This window comes from Scomber japonicus, chromosome 20 (genome assembly GCF_027409825.1).
Source record: "Scomber japonicus isolate fScoJap1 chromosome 20, fScoJap1.pri, whole genome shotgun sequence".
Taxonomy (NCBI): domain Eukaryota; kingdom Metazoa; phylum Chordata; class Actinopteri; order Scombriformes; family Scombridae; genus Scomber; species Scomber japonicus.
In genome coordinates, this window is record NC_070597.1 from 17488906 (window position 1) to 17502583 (window position 13678).

The 13678-nt window shown below is 38.9% G+C and overlaps 3 protein-coding genes across 3 annotated transcripts; 1 reads left to right on the top strand and 2 right to left on the bottom strand.

Annotated features, from left to right (window-relative positions):
- Positions 1 to 1306: 1306 nt before the first annotated feature.
- si:dkey-220f10.4 (tubby protein homolog) lies at positions 1307 to 5897 on the bottom strand. The gene is made up of 10 exons (XM_053341739.1): positions 5856 to 5897; positions 4928 to 5087; positions 4606 to 4833; positions 3692 to 3852; positions 2998 to 3159; positions 2753 to 2865; positions 1990 to 2104; positions 1803 to 1901; positions 1532 to 1703; positions 1307 to 1440 (listed from the first exon to the last, which is right to left on the bottom strand). The coding sequence occupies exons 1-10, from the start codon at positions 5895 to 5897 to the stop codon at positions 1307 to 1309; spliced, it is 1386 nt and encodes a 461-aa protein (XP_053197714.1).
- A 651-nt stretch (positions 5898 to 6548) lies between these two features.
- Positions 6549 to 9661, top strand: cfap119 (cilia and flagella associated protein 119). The gene is made up of 8 exons (XM_053341103.1): positions 6549 to 6599; positions 7782 to 7816; positions 7914 to 7979; positions 8090 to 8253; positions 8435 to 8505; positions 8599 to 8715; positions 8840 to 8909; positions 9507 to 9661. Exons 1-8 carry the CDS (start codon positions 6549 to 6551, stop codon positions 9659 to 9661), a joined length of 729 nt encoding a protein of 242 aa, XP_053197078.1.
- Positions 9662 to 9705: 44 nt separating this feature from the next.
- On the bottom strand, positions 9706 to 13551 carry phkg2 (phosphorylase kinase, gamma 2 (testis)). Its single transcript, XM_053341740.1, has 10 exons — positions 13359 to 13551; positions 12950 to 13061; positions 12689 to 12864; positions 12531 to 12585; positions 12344 to 12409; positions 11556 to 11719; positions 11376 to 11466; positions 11121 to 11274; positions 10827 to 10952; positions 9706 to 10669 (listed from the first exon to the last, which is right to left on the bottom strand). The coding sequence occupies exons 2-10, from the start codon at positions 13042 to 13044 to the stop codon at positions 10424 to 10426; spliced, it is 1173 nt and encodes a 390-aa protein (XP_053197715.1). The 5' UTR covers positions 13045 to 13061; positions 13359 to 13551; the 3' UTR covers positions 9706 to 10423.
- Between the last annotated feature and the right edge of the window lie 127 nt (positions 13552 to 13678).

Below are 13678 nucleotides of genomic sequence, written 5' to 3' on the forward strand. Positions count from 1 at the left end.
AATGACTTTCTGTCCACCCTGTGTGAGGCAGTGAATACGTGCCTGTGCAGTTCTCGTGAGATGGAAATATTTTCGTGTCAATATTGTGCAAGAGCAGAAACACTGATATGAGTGACTCTATCTGCAACTTGTCAGATGCAGTTCCTCCTCATCTGATACGCATAGTTTTTTTTTAGTATTTTGATAAAAAAAATGTTTCCTTCTTTGTGATAAAGACTCTAAAGACGTTTTAAAGTACAGATTAGTGGTGAAGATGAATTTGTCTCATTTTAGCAATTCTGCTAAATGAAGAAGGAGAAGAGCAAACTAATCCATATAACAAAATACAATATGATAATAAAGGACATGTTCACAATGTTTCCAAATGCATTGCAAGATGTTTTGGTTTCTGAAATCCTTCTCCTGTTTACACTGGATACCAGAAGATCATCTGCAACAGTTCAAAGTTCTTCTGAGCAAAAGTTTTTCTGAAGATAATATGAGGCTGCAGCTGTCTGACTTCCAAACATAGTCTTTTTAGTACAAAATTCCCTCTTTGTGTCTTGATGGACAGTGTTTTCCTGTTAAGCTGTGGTGGAAGTAGAGTAACAAAAAGAGGAAATTTGTCATTAAAAAGACTGAAAGTGAAAGATATCTACATGACTTGACTAATATGGGCGGCTGAAGCTTCATATTAGCTTTGTAGGGGGTTGTGGATTTTGTCCATTATCACACACATTGAAAGTGCATTATGAAGGGTTCTTCATTATGAACAGGAGGAATGGTTAACACAGGAAACCCTGTTTTAAAGTTCTTTTGGGTACCTGAATGTTGTTTTAGGACAGACTTGAAAAATTGTGAAAGTATCCTTTAAAATCCCCAAGCAGACTCTGAAGCAGTACATGTAGTGTTTAAAAGAAATAACAATCCCCAGACCTGCAAACATTACAGTGTTTTCATTTAATATTTCAGGGGTAGTGTTTATACTGTTGTCTTCAATATTTTAATTGCACGAATCCTTTATTTATCTGGCAAATATAAAAAAGAAAGATAATTAGATTAACTTTTACTAACTTAGTTTACTTTCTTCCACTTGAATATAAAAGCAGTGGTAAAATATTACTGAACCTATAAAACAAGTCTCTACTGAAGACTTAGTCTGTACAAACATTGTTTCCCCTTATTGAGTATATACAAAGTAATATGATGCACCATTATACAAAACATTCAAAATGTTCCTGTTGAAAATGGGTATAGTAACATGTAAATTTTTTGTATCTATCTTCATCAGGATTCTAGTTAAGCACTTCAGGCACACCAGCATGGGTCACTCACAGGCCAGTTTGCCATCAAAGGAAGACAAGGTGATGGCAAAGGCTTGAAGAGCACACAGGGGGAAACTGTAATCCATGGAGAAGACGTTCTCCGCAACACGTCCAAACTGCATCACTATGTAGTCATCTGGAAAAGAGATCAGCAGCAAAGACATCAGCATGAGATGGATAGCAGTGAGGTCATGATGAGAGAAGAAGATAAGTCAGTCTTGTCTTACCGTTGTCAGGGTGGATGATCTGGAAGTTTTTGACAGAGGCCTGGGTGACACGCCCATGGAAATTAAGCACATAGGACTGAGTCTGTTCATTCCAGCTCGGGGATTTGTTCACCAGGGTGATCAATTTGTCAGTGTTGCTGTTAGCATGGCAGACCAGCAGGGTCTCAAGATCCTGGAGTAATATAAACAAAATTCAGTTCATCTAAAGTATTTCAAACCTAACTTACATCATCAGAGATTTTAGAATCTGGATATTAGTTTTCAAACATACATTTTTGGGACGAATGGACACTCTTTCACCACTTTCCAGCATGCCTGGGATGATCACTGTCATTTTCCTGGGACCTTTAAATCCCAGAACATTTGTCTCCTGGAACATGACAAAAGATTGTGTTACAGTTTTTATTTGTTGATATTCTGTGATTGTATGTGAGTAGATATGATGAGCTCAGACTCACATAGCAAATGGCTGCCAGCTCTTGCCTTACTGATTCACATTCTTTGACAAAAGGCTTCTTCTCAGGGTTTTCTCCACCATCATAAACTGTGAACTTTGTACCCAGGACATTGGACCTGAAATATATAAGTTTGTTCTCATAAATTGTGCAGTGATGACTCATGTAAAAGCTAAATGTTGTTAAATTGTATGATTTCAATTATGACAACAGCTTCCTTTAATAGATTGTCTCCACAACTGACACTTTTATAGTATGAAAAGCAGGAGGAAATAATCAAAGTTTTGGCAGTTCCATTCAATTTTGGCACATTAACAGGAAGTGGAACTGGCTCTAGGCCTGATATCACTCCCAATAAACTACGTAGCGCACTATATTTACTATATTATTATATCTGTTGACCATTTTCTGTCCGAATTATTATTCTGTATGTAACCAAGTGTATCCCCAAAAAAAATCAAATTCAACAAAAAAAGTGTGGCATAAATTAATCAATGTTATTGGTTACTGTGATGAGTCAAAATACATATGACTGAGCTATCTAAAGGGATTTAGAAAGGTTTCATAATCTAAAGATTTTGGAATTTTTTGTCACAACAAAAAGAAGCCATGTAATCTTTCAACTGCGGTGGCAGTGTGTAGGTTACCAAAATCTGGAGTTTCAGAGTTTATTTATACCTTGAATACAAAAATAACAAAAAAATTGGGTCACATATTGAACCAGTCGAGTGTTCTTTTGCAAGGTAGAAACAAAACAGAAGTATACCTTAGTTTTCCTATGTAGCAGTTGGTATCCCTGGACAGGTTTGTCAGGTCAGTGGAGATGAGATAGTTGGATGTTTTGCACTTCTTCCTTTTTCTGCCTGCCATTAGAAACACCTTGATGGTGGCACAAAGGAAAACAAATTGCAGAACAGATCGAAACAACAAAAAGAACTTTGATAGAAACCTGACAGCTCAAGACAATCAACATGCACATTGACTTGTTTCTGGTTTAGAGAAAGTACCAACCCTCTTGCCATCCTCCTTCTCCATGTGGAGGTAGTAAGTTGGGTAAATGCCCTTCTCTACGCCGCTCCTGTCCCTGGTGACCCGGCACTGGAGCGTCATGTTTTTGGGGGCAGGGCGCAACGCAAACTTCTCAAGATCCTCCACTGATATTGGAGATATTGACTGAAATGACAAAGACTATGATTTTACCTCTAATCATTTTAACTACTGAGCTGGAAAAAGATGCATACTGGCCTCATTTATTTTGACAATACTCTAGAGGTTTTCAAAGTGAGAGGTGGGCTTCCCTAGGGGGGCCCCAAACCGTTTCAGGGGAGACACAGTAAATGAAATGAAAAAAAACGACATTAGCTCTCAAAGAACATCATGCAGTATAGCCTAAATGTGTGTGGTTTGGTTACAGAGATAGTTCAGAGATACGGTAGTTTTGTTCTTTTTTTCAAACTTTCAGTTGTCAAAAACTAAAAATAGTTTTCAAATTCCTTCAGACAGACCTTTTTTGTGTGTTTTATGTGTTATCATGGCACAACTGCTGAGTGTTACTGGGGTCAAATAACATAATCATAAACCCATCCAGGAATTGAGCAAAACTAAGGAACTAAACGAAAGAGTACAGGGAGCCTTTTTCCAAGTTTTGTCTGAGGGGAGGCCCAACTCCTGCTCTAAATAGGATGTTTTACTTGTGATGCCTCACTCTTTCAATCGAGTCACTGCTTGTGGATGAATTCTCCCTGTAGTTGGAGTTAAGGGAAGCTAGACTTGGTGTAGTTTTCTCTCCTTTGGCTGTCTTTCTTTCTTTTTTCTCCTTCTCCTGGATTTCCTCGTCTTTGAGCTCATCGCTTATTTGGCACCTTGCTGTAGAGATAACACACATAATGTTATACTCTCTTTTTTTTAACAGCATCACAATCATACAGTGTCTTGGCATTTACAGTGTCTCACATGTGTCAAGTTGTTTTTTCTTCTTAGTAGATTGAGCAACAGGCCTCTGAGACTCGTCTTCCTCTTCATCGTCACTTTCATCACCTTTATTCTTCTTTGCCGCCTCCGCCGCCGAGTCTATGTCGGGGGTCGAATCCTCCTGTAAGTGCTTCTCTGAGAAAGAAGAGACAGAGTTGTGTATCTATATGGTTACAAACTCAAGCGTGCAGTCCTTTAACTAACAGCCAGATTCATGTGAGATATTGTGAGGAAACATGTCTATACATCCTGATATGCAGAGTGCTGATTTGTTAATAATGAATTCACAAACACTGCCATTACTTTTACGCTCTTGTTTTGTTGTCTTGTTTGTCTTCTGCGTGTCTTCAGATTCCTTCGTTTTGTCCTTCTTTTTTGTTTTTTTCTCTTTTTTCTCCTTGTCTTTGTCCTTCTCTTTCTCCTTTTCATCATTCTGCTCCACCTCTGAAAAAAAAGCAGTTGAGTTGCTGATGAATAATTTATTAAAGCAAAGTGCCTCCTAATTTTACATATTGTATGCATGAAAACACAGAACATGCACACACACACAAACACTTGAGCAGACTAATTGCTGCTGTTCATGTAGGGGTCCCAGACTACCAAGGCCCCAAAATCTGCATGGATGTATTCTGCTTTTCATCTTCTTACGTTTGGCTTGTTCCTTTTTCTCTTTCTTCTTTGTCTTTTTCCCCTCCACCTGTGCTTCAATCTCCACTTCACATTGCACCTCAGGCTCTTTGTCAATCTCCATGTTCATTGTTTTTGGAATAACAGGCTTCTCTGCAGGCATCTCATCTAACGTAAAGGCTGCTGTCATGTCACATTCACCCAGCGTGATCTCATCCAGCGGGTTATCATGAGCGTATTCAACTTGATCTGCAGGAACCAGAATTAAAACAATTTAATCAAATGTTAGAATTGCACCATAATGTGGGATCTGATCCTGAGATTACTTTAATAGCCTACTTACCACTCAAGGAGGTGTTGCTCAGGGATTGGCTGATCAGAAGAGGAGTCTCATCTGATTTGACAACTTTGTGTTTTCCTTTCTTTTGGCGAGCATCCCGATTGGCTACCACCATTTGAGCATCTGCCCGCTTCTTTTGCTGCTTCTTCATCAACAGGGTTCTCTGTGAGAGGATATTGATGGTTACGTGATAATGTACCTGGGGCATTACATTGCTTTTAATTTTTGAAATGCCAATGGTTAAAAACCGATAAGGTACATATACTACAGGTTTTAAGAGCCACATTCTGAACATAAGATTTTTTATTATTTTTTTAAATGGACCAGACTAGTAGATAATTCTTTATGTTATGTTAAGTTATAAGTTATATTGTTTGCAGTAATTTATGAAATTCTAAATTGCAATTTCATGAGAATTGCATCATTATTACTGTTTACTACTACTACCACCATTACCATTCATTTAGGGTTAATACTATTAGTACTGGTAAGATGCTGCATACTTTTCTGGTATAAGGTGTTAATAAAGTGCTCCACCTGAAGGTTATAGCCCACACAGTGTATATTACCCACTGTACTGTAACAAGATTGTCACCTAAAATTAAAGTGACTCCAAACAGCAGGTGGCTCTGACACAGGTAGCCATGACCTCATCATGAGACTATAGAGAGCTTGTTTCTTTACAGAGCTCAGCCTCATTTTTAAAATTAAAACACAGTGCCTGCTCCACTGTTAGCATGGTACATGATGAGTAAATCTTATTCATCTTTTAAACGATGAAAACATACAGTAAACCATCACTATATCAGTTTCTATTAAAAAAAAGATGACTGTGACTCATTTTAAATGTATTCTTTCACCGTTTTGAAATAAACATATCTGTGATAGCCTATTATATATGTAAATGACAGTTATAATTGTAGTTCTTTACCTGATTGTCCAGCTTCTGTTGTCGTATATCGGGGTCCTCCATGCTTTGAGTTAAGAGCAAACACTCACTGCTAATTACAAAGTAATCAATAAATAATGAAGGATGGTCAAAAAAATAACAGATGAAATACAAGGTAAAAGTGTTCAGAGTGAGAAAAGATTCAAGTGTCCGAATAGAAAAGAGCACTTAGAACAATTAAACATGGAAACGGGTGTTTGATTGTGCCACCCTGCTCCATCTGACAGTCTGTTCACCTGCATGCAGCAGAAGGCAAAGTGGATTAAAAGGGGATAATGTTCTTAAACTGCACTGCACAGCTCAGTCAGTATGGACAAGCAGTCTCGGGGACAAGGCAAGCTTTGCATGGCTGCTTTATGGAGATGTCAGGTCTATACTAATGTTACAGCTGAGAAACTGGAAGGTGATGCACTGCTCTTGTAGGTCTATTTACTACAAGTCAGTAGTCTGCATCATTTATAGCCAGGCGTAAACAGCCAGACACGGAAGCCGCAGTTATCACCACAAAGTACCCCAAAAGCTTCCGAGAAAACCGACTCTTACCCAAACTGCATCACTGAACCTCATGGCATTACAACGTATCTCAAGAAGAGCCAGTGAAGTCCCTAAAAAAGCATCTCTGTAACATAAACAAAGACAGACGGCGACACACTCAGTCAGGTTTAACTCGTTGCCATGGATATAGCTGCCACGCAGCGGCGGCCAAAGAGCCGAGAAATGCACCAGGTCGGCGATTGTTATGGCCAAATGATGAATGTAATAATTGTTGATGTTTTGTATGTTTATACATCTGTGACAGAGATATTGTATTGGTTCACTTTTGAAGCGTTGGCACAAGTTTTCGTCCCGATCTGGTGCACAAATGCTGATTATCAGCCAGGACTGATATTCAACCTTATTTTCTCACACAATTAATGAACACGCTCTAAATATATGTTAGAAACTTTCTGAGCTGCATTTGCCACTTTGCCAATTTTATTTTTGCACATACATTTGTTTTTCTATGGGCCTACTTTAGCCTAGCTATATGAATTAGTCAGGCTGCATTGTTAAGTGTAGGCTAGACTTTTGTGACGCACTACAAATGATTATATTTACCTTGTCTTCTGTATATGCCTATGCCTAATAATAAGCCTTCAAAGTATGCCTGAGCGTAGTAGATGATAAAAGCCTAGTTGTTGTTTTAGAGGTAGTGTAATTTAGATCATAGCCTAAAAACGGTGGTCTGGCCATATATGTCAGTGGTTCTTTTTCACTACAAGGGCCACTTAACTGAGACCACATGCCCCATTTGATATTTTGTCCCTCATCTGAAAATATTTTTGGTTTTAGATGTTTTGTTACATTGTATGAAACTCATGAACAAAATAGGCATACGCAGTGACAGTGATAAAAAGATTTTAAACCGACAATAAACAAGCTTAAAGTGAAATAAAACAAATAGGTTATTATATAAAGTAATGGTTATCAATCATATCTGGTGTATTATTATTATCGTTGTTATTATTATTATTATTGTTATTATTGGTAGTAGTAGTAGAAGTTGTATCATTATTATTAGTGTTATTAGTATTATTCTTCACGTGTGGCTGTAAACCGGAAAAAGGAAAGCGAAAAAAAGGAATGTTGTTGCTAGGATACCACGAGGGAGCCAAACAGGAAGTCGATTAGGTCACCGTTTCTTTGCACATCCAAAAACTTCTACTACATAAACAAAGCCGCTTATGAGTTTCACACCGCTGTCTGTCAAATCAACTGTGCCACCTTCAGTTTGTTCAGTTAATGAAACAAAAAATGGATGCAAAAATACAGGTATTTCCTTCACATATTTTTGTGTTTTAACTATTAATTACAATTTAACTCTAAGTTAAAATGCATGTACTGTAAAGCAAACATTTTATCCTACAGGTACCACGGGCCCTAAAAGCTAAAGTCATGCTATGGTGAGAACTGCCCACAGTCCACATTATGTTTGTTTCAATTTACTTACATTATTGAATGTCCTGTTCAACCCTGAAATCATTCCCCTGGTGTTTTCAGGACAGACGTAAGCTACCATGACATGGAGGAGATTGACAAAAAGCAGTCCATTCCTGATCTGGAGAGGTTGCTGACCCGATTTATTAGCAGAAAAACATACACACACACACACACACACACACACACACACATCACTGACATGCTTTTTCTCAGACATTTCTTCTCTTCTGTGACAGCATTTTATGCAGTGTTTTCGGAGTTGACCTTCCTGAACCCAGAAGAGGAGTTCTGCTTGAGTTGTATGTCCAGACTGTGCTTTTTTGCAGAGAGTGTAGCTTCAAAAAAGAACAAACCTCTGCTCTCCTGTCCATCATCAACTCCATTCATGGGACTAATGTAGGTGAGTTAAACTTTGTTATCACTGCAGTGAGGTTCGCAGGGTAAGATGGGAAAAGGGTTTGTGCATGGATGAAATCAAACAATGGCTACCTCTCCAGTTTACACTTATTTGAAAGCTGGACATCCTATATTTACATAATCATACAAGTAAATCTCATGTGTTTGAAACTCCTCTCTTGCAGAAACACCACTCAACAACCTAGAACAGTGTTTTGAATACTGCAAGGAGCTTCTGCTCTGTCACTCAGTCAGGGTGTGTAATGCATTTAACTCCCATATATCTCCATCTCTGCATTTTAAATTTCTGTTTTTCAACCAAATGTTTCCCCGTCTCTCCTCACTACAGCGACCTCCTTTTAGTATCAATCTCTTCAGCTCTGAGGAGGTGAACTGCATCTTTAACTACATCCACAACAGCTACATGAGACACTATAAACTCTACAAATATATTTTCACTCCACAGGTAAGAGTGGGAAATTACAACTACTTGACAGAAAGTTTTTCAAGCAAGTTTTGCCAGCATACATTTTTGTTGTTATACTATTTTTGAGGGAGTATCATCTTTTTTTTCCTCAATTTGATTATAGGTCAAACTTGATCTGTCGTTGTCTTACTCTGGGATTCCAATTCAGCATATGAATGATTCTTCTGCTCCAGGTATTAAATACAGGTTGTTTTGAAGATATTTAAGGTAGCGTGGAAAAAGGTTAAGACATTTCGAGTGAAAAAGAGCATTTAATAATTAAAGAAAGCCGACAGCCTGTTCCCAACTCAACACAGTGAGTGAAAGCTTTGAAACTGTACACTGGCAGATGAAAAGACAGCACATTAAATGTTAATAGACATTTAACCTCTTATTTCGTGATATATAAAAAAAAGATTTAAAAAAAAAAAGACATTTGACCTCATTACACTGTAAGCACTTTAAACCCACAAATATAAAAATTACTTCCACCTCCTTGCACTTGAAATATCAGATCTACTTTTTTATTTGCATAAACAGTATATATATATATATATAAACCAGATTTATTAATAATTTTAAATATGGTTTTTGCACTAGATGCTGAAAATGTGATAGGAAAAGAAGCAGAAGCAGTATCAAAGTGTGCTGAAACGTCTATCACAGAGCCGGAGGGAGCCACGCACGGTAGGATCATGATTCAGGACTTTGCTGTGCAGAAATAACTGTATATGTCAAATGCAAATATCACAGTGTACAACACAGTAACTGCTTCATTTTCTGATTTCCAGATTCCAAATATGAACTGAAGGCGCTGATAGAACAAGAAGTCAGAGAGCAGATGATGCTTGTGTCTGGACAACTAGATCAGCGAGTGAAAGAAATTGCAGATCAACACAACAGCGCCTTACATCCTGTGCAGCCCAACCACAAGGCCAAAAAATAATGATTTTTCATTAAAAAAAAAAACACTCAAACTAAATAAGATGATTCAAACTTAAATATTTGTTTTATTGTCAATAGACTTTTTCTTAATGTACAATATATATCTGCATCTGTATTGTACATTTCTCAGACAGGAAAAGGAGAATGAGTAGGGGATGCTGTTGGTTAGTTTGAACAGGAAAATAAAGTAACAGTGTAAGTGTAAGTTGGTTTTCATGTAAAGAATGTCTACACGCATGACAGCTATGGGACTTTTCTACTAAAAACACTCCAAAAAACACACTTGAATGTCTTGCACATCTACTCTGATACTGAATTGTAACAATGGAATATTTATAATCAGAGCTTTAATACAGTACAATAAGTATTAGTAGCAGTATAAGAGTTAATATAATTATCTATTAAATAACCAATCACAGTGCTTGATGATGGTCAACTGTTAATACATATAAATGTGCGTATAGTTGATGTGTTTTTATTAAACAACTGTGCAATGTTCCCTCTACTGCAAACATGACGACATGACATGAGGACTTTAAAAACAGCCACAAACTTGACTTAAAAGGCAGACGAGGAATATGAAGTTGTGCATGCTTTTGTTGGAATTTCAGAGCCACAGTGCATATTAAGGCAAACAAACATCTCAGTCCCTGAATTTCTCAGCTTGGAGATTAAACACAGTAACTTGACAAAACAAACACTGACACGACAGCACATGCACAATGAATAAAAACCGATGTGGTTAGGAATGAGGTTGACCTTTTTAGGTTTCAAAGTCCTCCAGGCCCAGCAGCATGATCTTAGCCGTGTTCTGGAAGAGCGCGGCTCGGTTCTGCTGCTCCCCTTTTTTCACCCAGTGGCCATAGATGCGGAAGGCGCAGCCGTCGATGAGTTTGCGGACGCCACGGAGCGAGTAAGGATCTCTGGCCAACACCTCCCGAGTCAGTGGACGAACCCTGCGGTAACGGCTGTATATCCTGATGCACGCCAACACAGTAACTATCAACACCTGAGGAGGCAAAACAGGAAATCTGAACAGACTGTAGAGGATATAGTATATTTGCATCCCTACATTCTGCTGAACAGCTGGTCTGTCTTGAAACTTTAAAAATTCTAAAATCAGATGTACTAAAAAAAAAAAAAAAACAGCCAACATGGAGGCTCACCCTAAATGTTTTTCTGGGGCTGAAGAGCCGCACATCTTCCTTCTGGTACTGTCTGAAGAAAGAATGTGCCAAGGCTTGCTCAGCAGTGAGACGGGCAGCTGGCTCCACCACCAGGAGCCTAGATATCTGAGCATCACAAGCATTTGAAGATTAGGTAAAATAGCAGTGCATGATTTTGTCTAAAAATGGCATACTATGTTTCAGCTGAAGTCATTGTTTATCCCACTTTAAAGCTCACTAAAGTTAAGTAAACTCTGAGGTTTATCAAGAATCAGTCGACAGACATCAGCTCACCAGATCTTTCACTGTATCAGATCTATCGTCCCACTCTGGGGAGCTGAACTGATAGCGGCCTTCCATAATCATCCTCAGCATCAGCATTTGCTTGCGATGCCAGAACGGCGGTGAGCCAGCCAGCAAGGTGAACAGAATCACGCCACATGCCCAGCTGTCCAACACATACATCAGAGCAAGAATGAGAAAAGCAGTTTTAAACAGTGACATACACATTGCTTCAGTTTAATGTCACTGACAAAAGCAATGACTTACAGATCGACCTCTCTGCCGTAGCCTGGGTGCGTTTCATCCATCGAGCATTTCAGTATTTCAGGGGCCAAATAACCCGGGGTCCCACAGAGCTCTAATTATAAAAGCAGACAAAACAGGTCATTATAACGACTATATGATTCAACATAAATGAACTGGTAACACTGATCTCCAGTTGAGTACCCCGAAGCTTCTCCCCAGGCTGTAGCTGCACTGAGAAACCGAAGTCCGACAGCTTGATGTGTCCCTGATCATCCAGGAGAATGTTCTCCGGTTTCAGATCCCGGTGGACAATGTTGAAAGAGTGGAGGTACTGCACCGCCTCCAGCAGGGCTCGCATCATGCTCCTGTTGTGCAAAACACACATATTTTAAATTAAGACTGACCATTGTACCATTAATTTATGTGTTCTTGCTTATTGGTAGCTATGTTCAGTTGCAGTGTCTTTGTGTAGTCGATCACAGCAAGCAGTGGGGTGCCTTCAGTTTTTTTTTAAATTTAAGTTAAATTTATGTACTGCAATACACATCAAAGTGGACTGATTTGACACAATGTGTGTGTTCACATGCTTGTTGTCACCTTTGATGTGAGACTCAAGTGCATGCTGCATGCTGCAAATGCAAGCAGCTGGATTAACAAGGTTTGCTCACTGTTAATCTTATGCATTTGATCTTTGGCAACACCACTTAGCTCATGAATGCAGAGCTTTAGGTCTTTATTATCGTGTGCGTACCATGTTTAAAGACTCTACAAGTTTACTTCACCAAAGTAAGATCAGCTTGGAAGAAATGGAAAAATATATCCATCAAACTATAAAATTAACGTTTGTTTAGGAAAATCTACATAGGGACACAAAGAAGAATGCATCACTTGGTGTACAACTGACTGAAAAACACCACAAATAAATGTCTTGAAATGTGTTAAAATTAAGCCAAATTAAATGCTTATAGTGTGTTGATGTTGGAGCTCACCTGGTTTCCTTCTCACTGAGAGTAACTTTTTCTGTGAGGTAGTCAAACAGCTCCCCTCGCCTCATGCTGAAAGGCAAAACGAGAGTCATACTATCTGGCAATGCATGGAAGTACAGTATATTATTATTCATATATTTGGGCAGAAATGAGACAGATCATTTCACATCTCATTTGTTTTAATACTCACAGGTCAAACACCAAAAATATGAAGGTTGTGGACTCATAGGAATCAATGAGAGTAACTAAAAGGGAATAAAAGACATAACATGATTGTGTAACTTTGAGCCTTTTGCAAGAGACAATTAAAAGATCAAGGTGACCTAAAAGAGCCAAACAGCGACGTACTGATGGAGGAATGTCCCTTCACCATGTTGAGGACTTGGATCTCCTTCAGCGTGGAGGTTTTCACCTCATCCAGCTGCTGGGCTGTCATCTTCTCGGCTGTGATCTCGATTATCTTCACTGCCAGCTCCTGGGCCGTGTGTCTGTGCACACACCTGCGTACCACACTGCTCACACCCCTGAAACACCAGAGACACACCATACAGCATGGCTCCATCACATATATTATGACAGATGATTGTATGAGCAAGACTATGGACTCACCTTCCTATCACCTCTTTGGGGTCATATTTCTGGTAAAACTCCTTGGCCCCCACCCAGTCTGGTAATTCATCTCCAACAACAATGTCTTTGGTCATGGTCACAGCATATGAATCTATAAAGACAAGAAGCTGTCAGTCACATTTCTCACTTTGTGCCAATCATGCATGGTTTGGTTAATAAGAGGAACTGCTGAGCTAACTCCTAACAAGGAAGTGTATTGTTTTGGATTAGTTTAATTCTGACTAGCAGCGCATTGTTAGGATTTGCTTGGTTCAAATTCATCTCTCCTGTCTCCTGTCATTTAGAAATAATGCCCTTGATCCATCATGAGAGAAGCTAGTTAGCTATGTATTTGCTTTGGCCTTGCTGCAGCGACAGGTTCACTGACCGTACAGGAAGTTTTACTCACCGTGTGTGCACTCAAACGACAAAAGACGGTCCAAAATGGATCAATATAAAAACGCCATGTTAGTGCTCAGGAAGCTAATGCAAAGCCATAACTATGCGTTTTACAGCAGCGACAATAAAAGCCAGCAAGCCAGCATCTAAACAGTGTTTACATTCCTGGAAACAAAGTCTGTAAGCTGTCACTGCAGAGTGCGTCGGTGCTGCCGCCAAGAGGTCGGAGGGAGTGCTGCAGTATTTACTCCAGGATTTATTTATTTAATGGTAAGATTATTTTTCTTTTTTTTTTAAGTCCAAATTTACAGAGTATTATGACTATACTGG

Excerpts from the sequence above, each read along its gene's own strand:
- si:dkey-220f10.4 (XM_053341739.1), bottom strand. The coding sequence starts at position 5,897 with ATGGAGGACCCCGATATACGACAACAGAAGCTGGACAATCAG. Across the intron at positions 4,834-4,927 it reads GAGCAACACCTCCTTGAGTG|ATCAAGTTGAATACGCTCAT; the intron begins GTAAGTAGGCTA and ends TGGTTCCTGCAG. Across the intron at positions 2,866-2,997 it reads AGAAGGAGGATGGCAAGAGG|GTGTTTCTAATGGCAGGCAG; the intron begins GTTGGTACTTTC and ends GCCACCATCAAG.
- cfap119 (XM_053341103.1), top strand. The coding sequence starts at position 6,549 with ATGGATATAGCTGCCACGCAGCGGCGGCCAAAGAGCCGAGAAATGCAC. Across the intron at positions 7,980-8,089 it reads TCCATTCCTGATCTGGAGAG|CATTTTATGCAGTGTTTTCG; the intron begins GTTGCTGACCCG and ends CTTCTGTGACAG. Across the intron at positions 8,506-8,598 it reads TGCTCTGTCACTCAGTCAGG|CGACCTCCTTTTAGTATCAA; the intron begins GTGTGTAATGCA and ends TCCTCACTACAG.
- phkg2 (XM_053341740.1), bottom strand. The coding sequence starts at position 13,044 with ATGACCAAAGACATTGTTGTTGGAGATGAATTACCAGACTGGGTGGGG. Across the intron at positions 12,410-12,530 it reads ATATTTTTGGTGTTTGACCT|CATGAGGCGAGGGGAGCTGT; the intron begins GTGAGTATTAAA and ends TTTGCCTTTCAG. Across the intron at positions 11,275-11,375 it reads TACGGCAGAGAGGTCGATCT|CTGGGCATGTGGCGTGATTC; the intron begins GTAAGTCATTGC and ends TGTGTTGGACAG.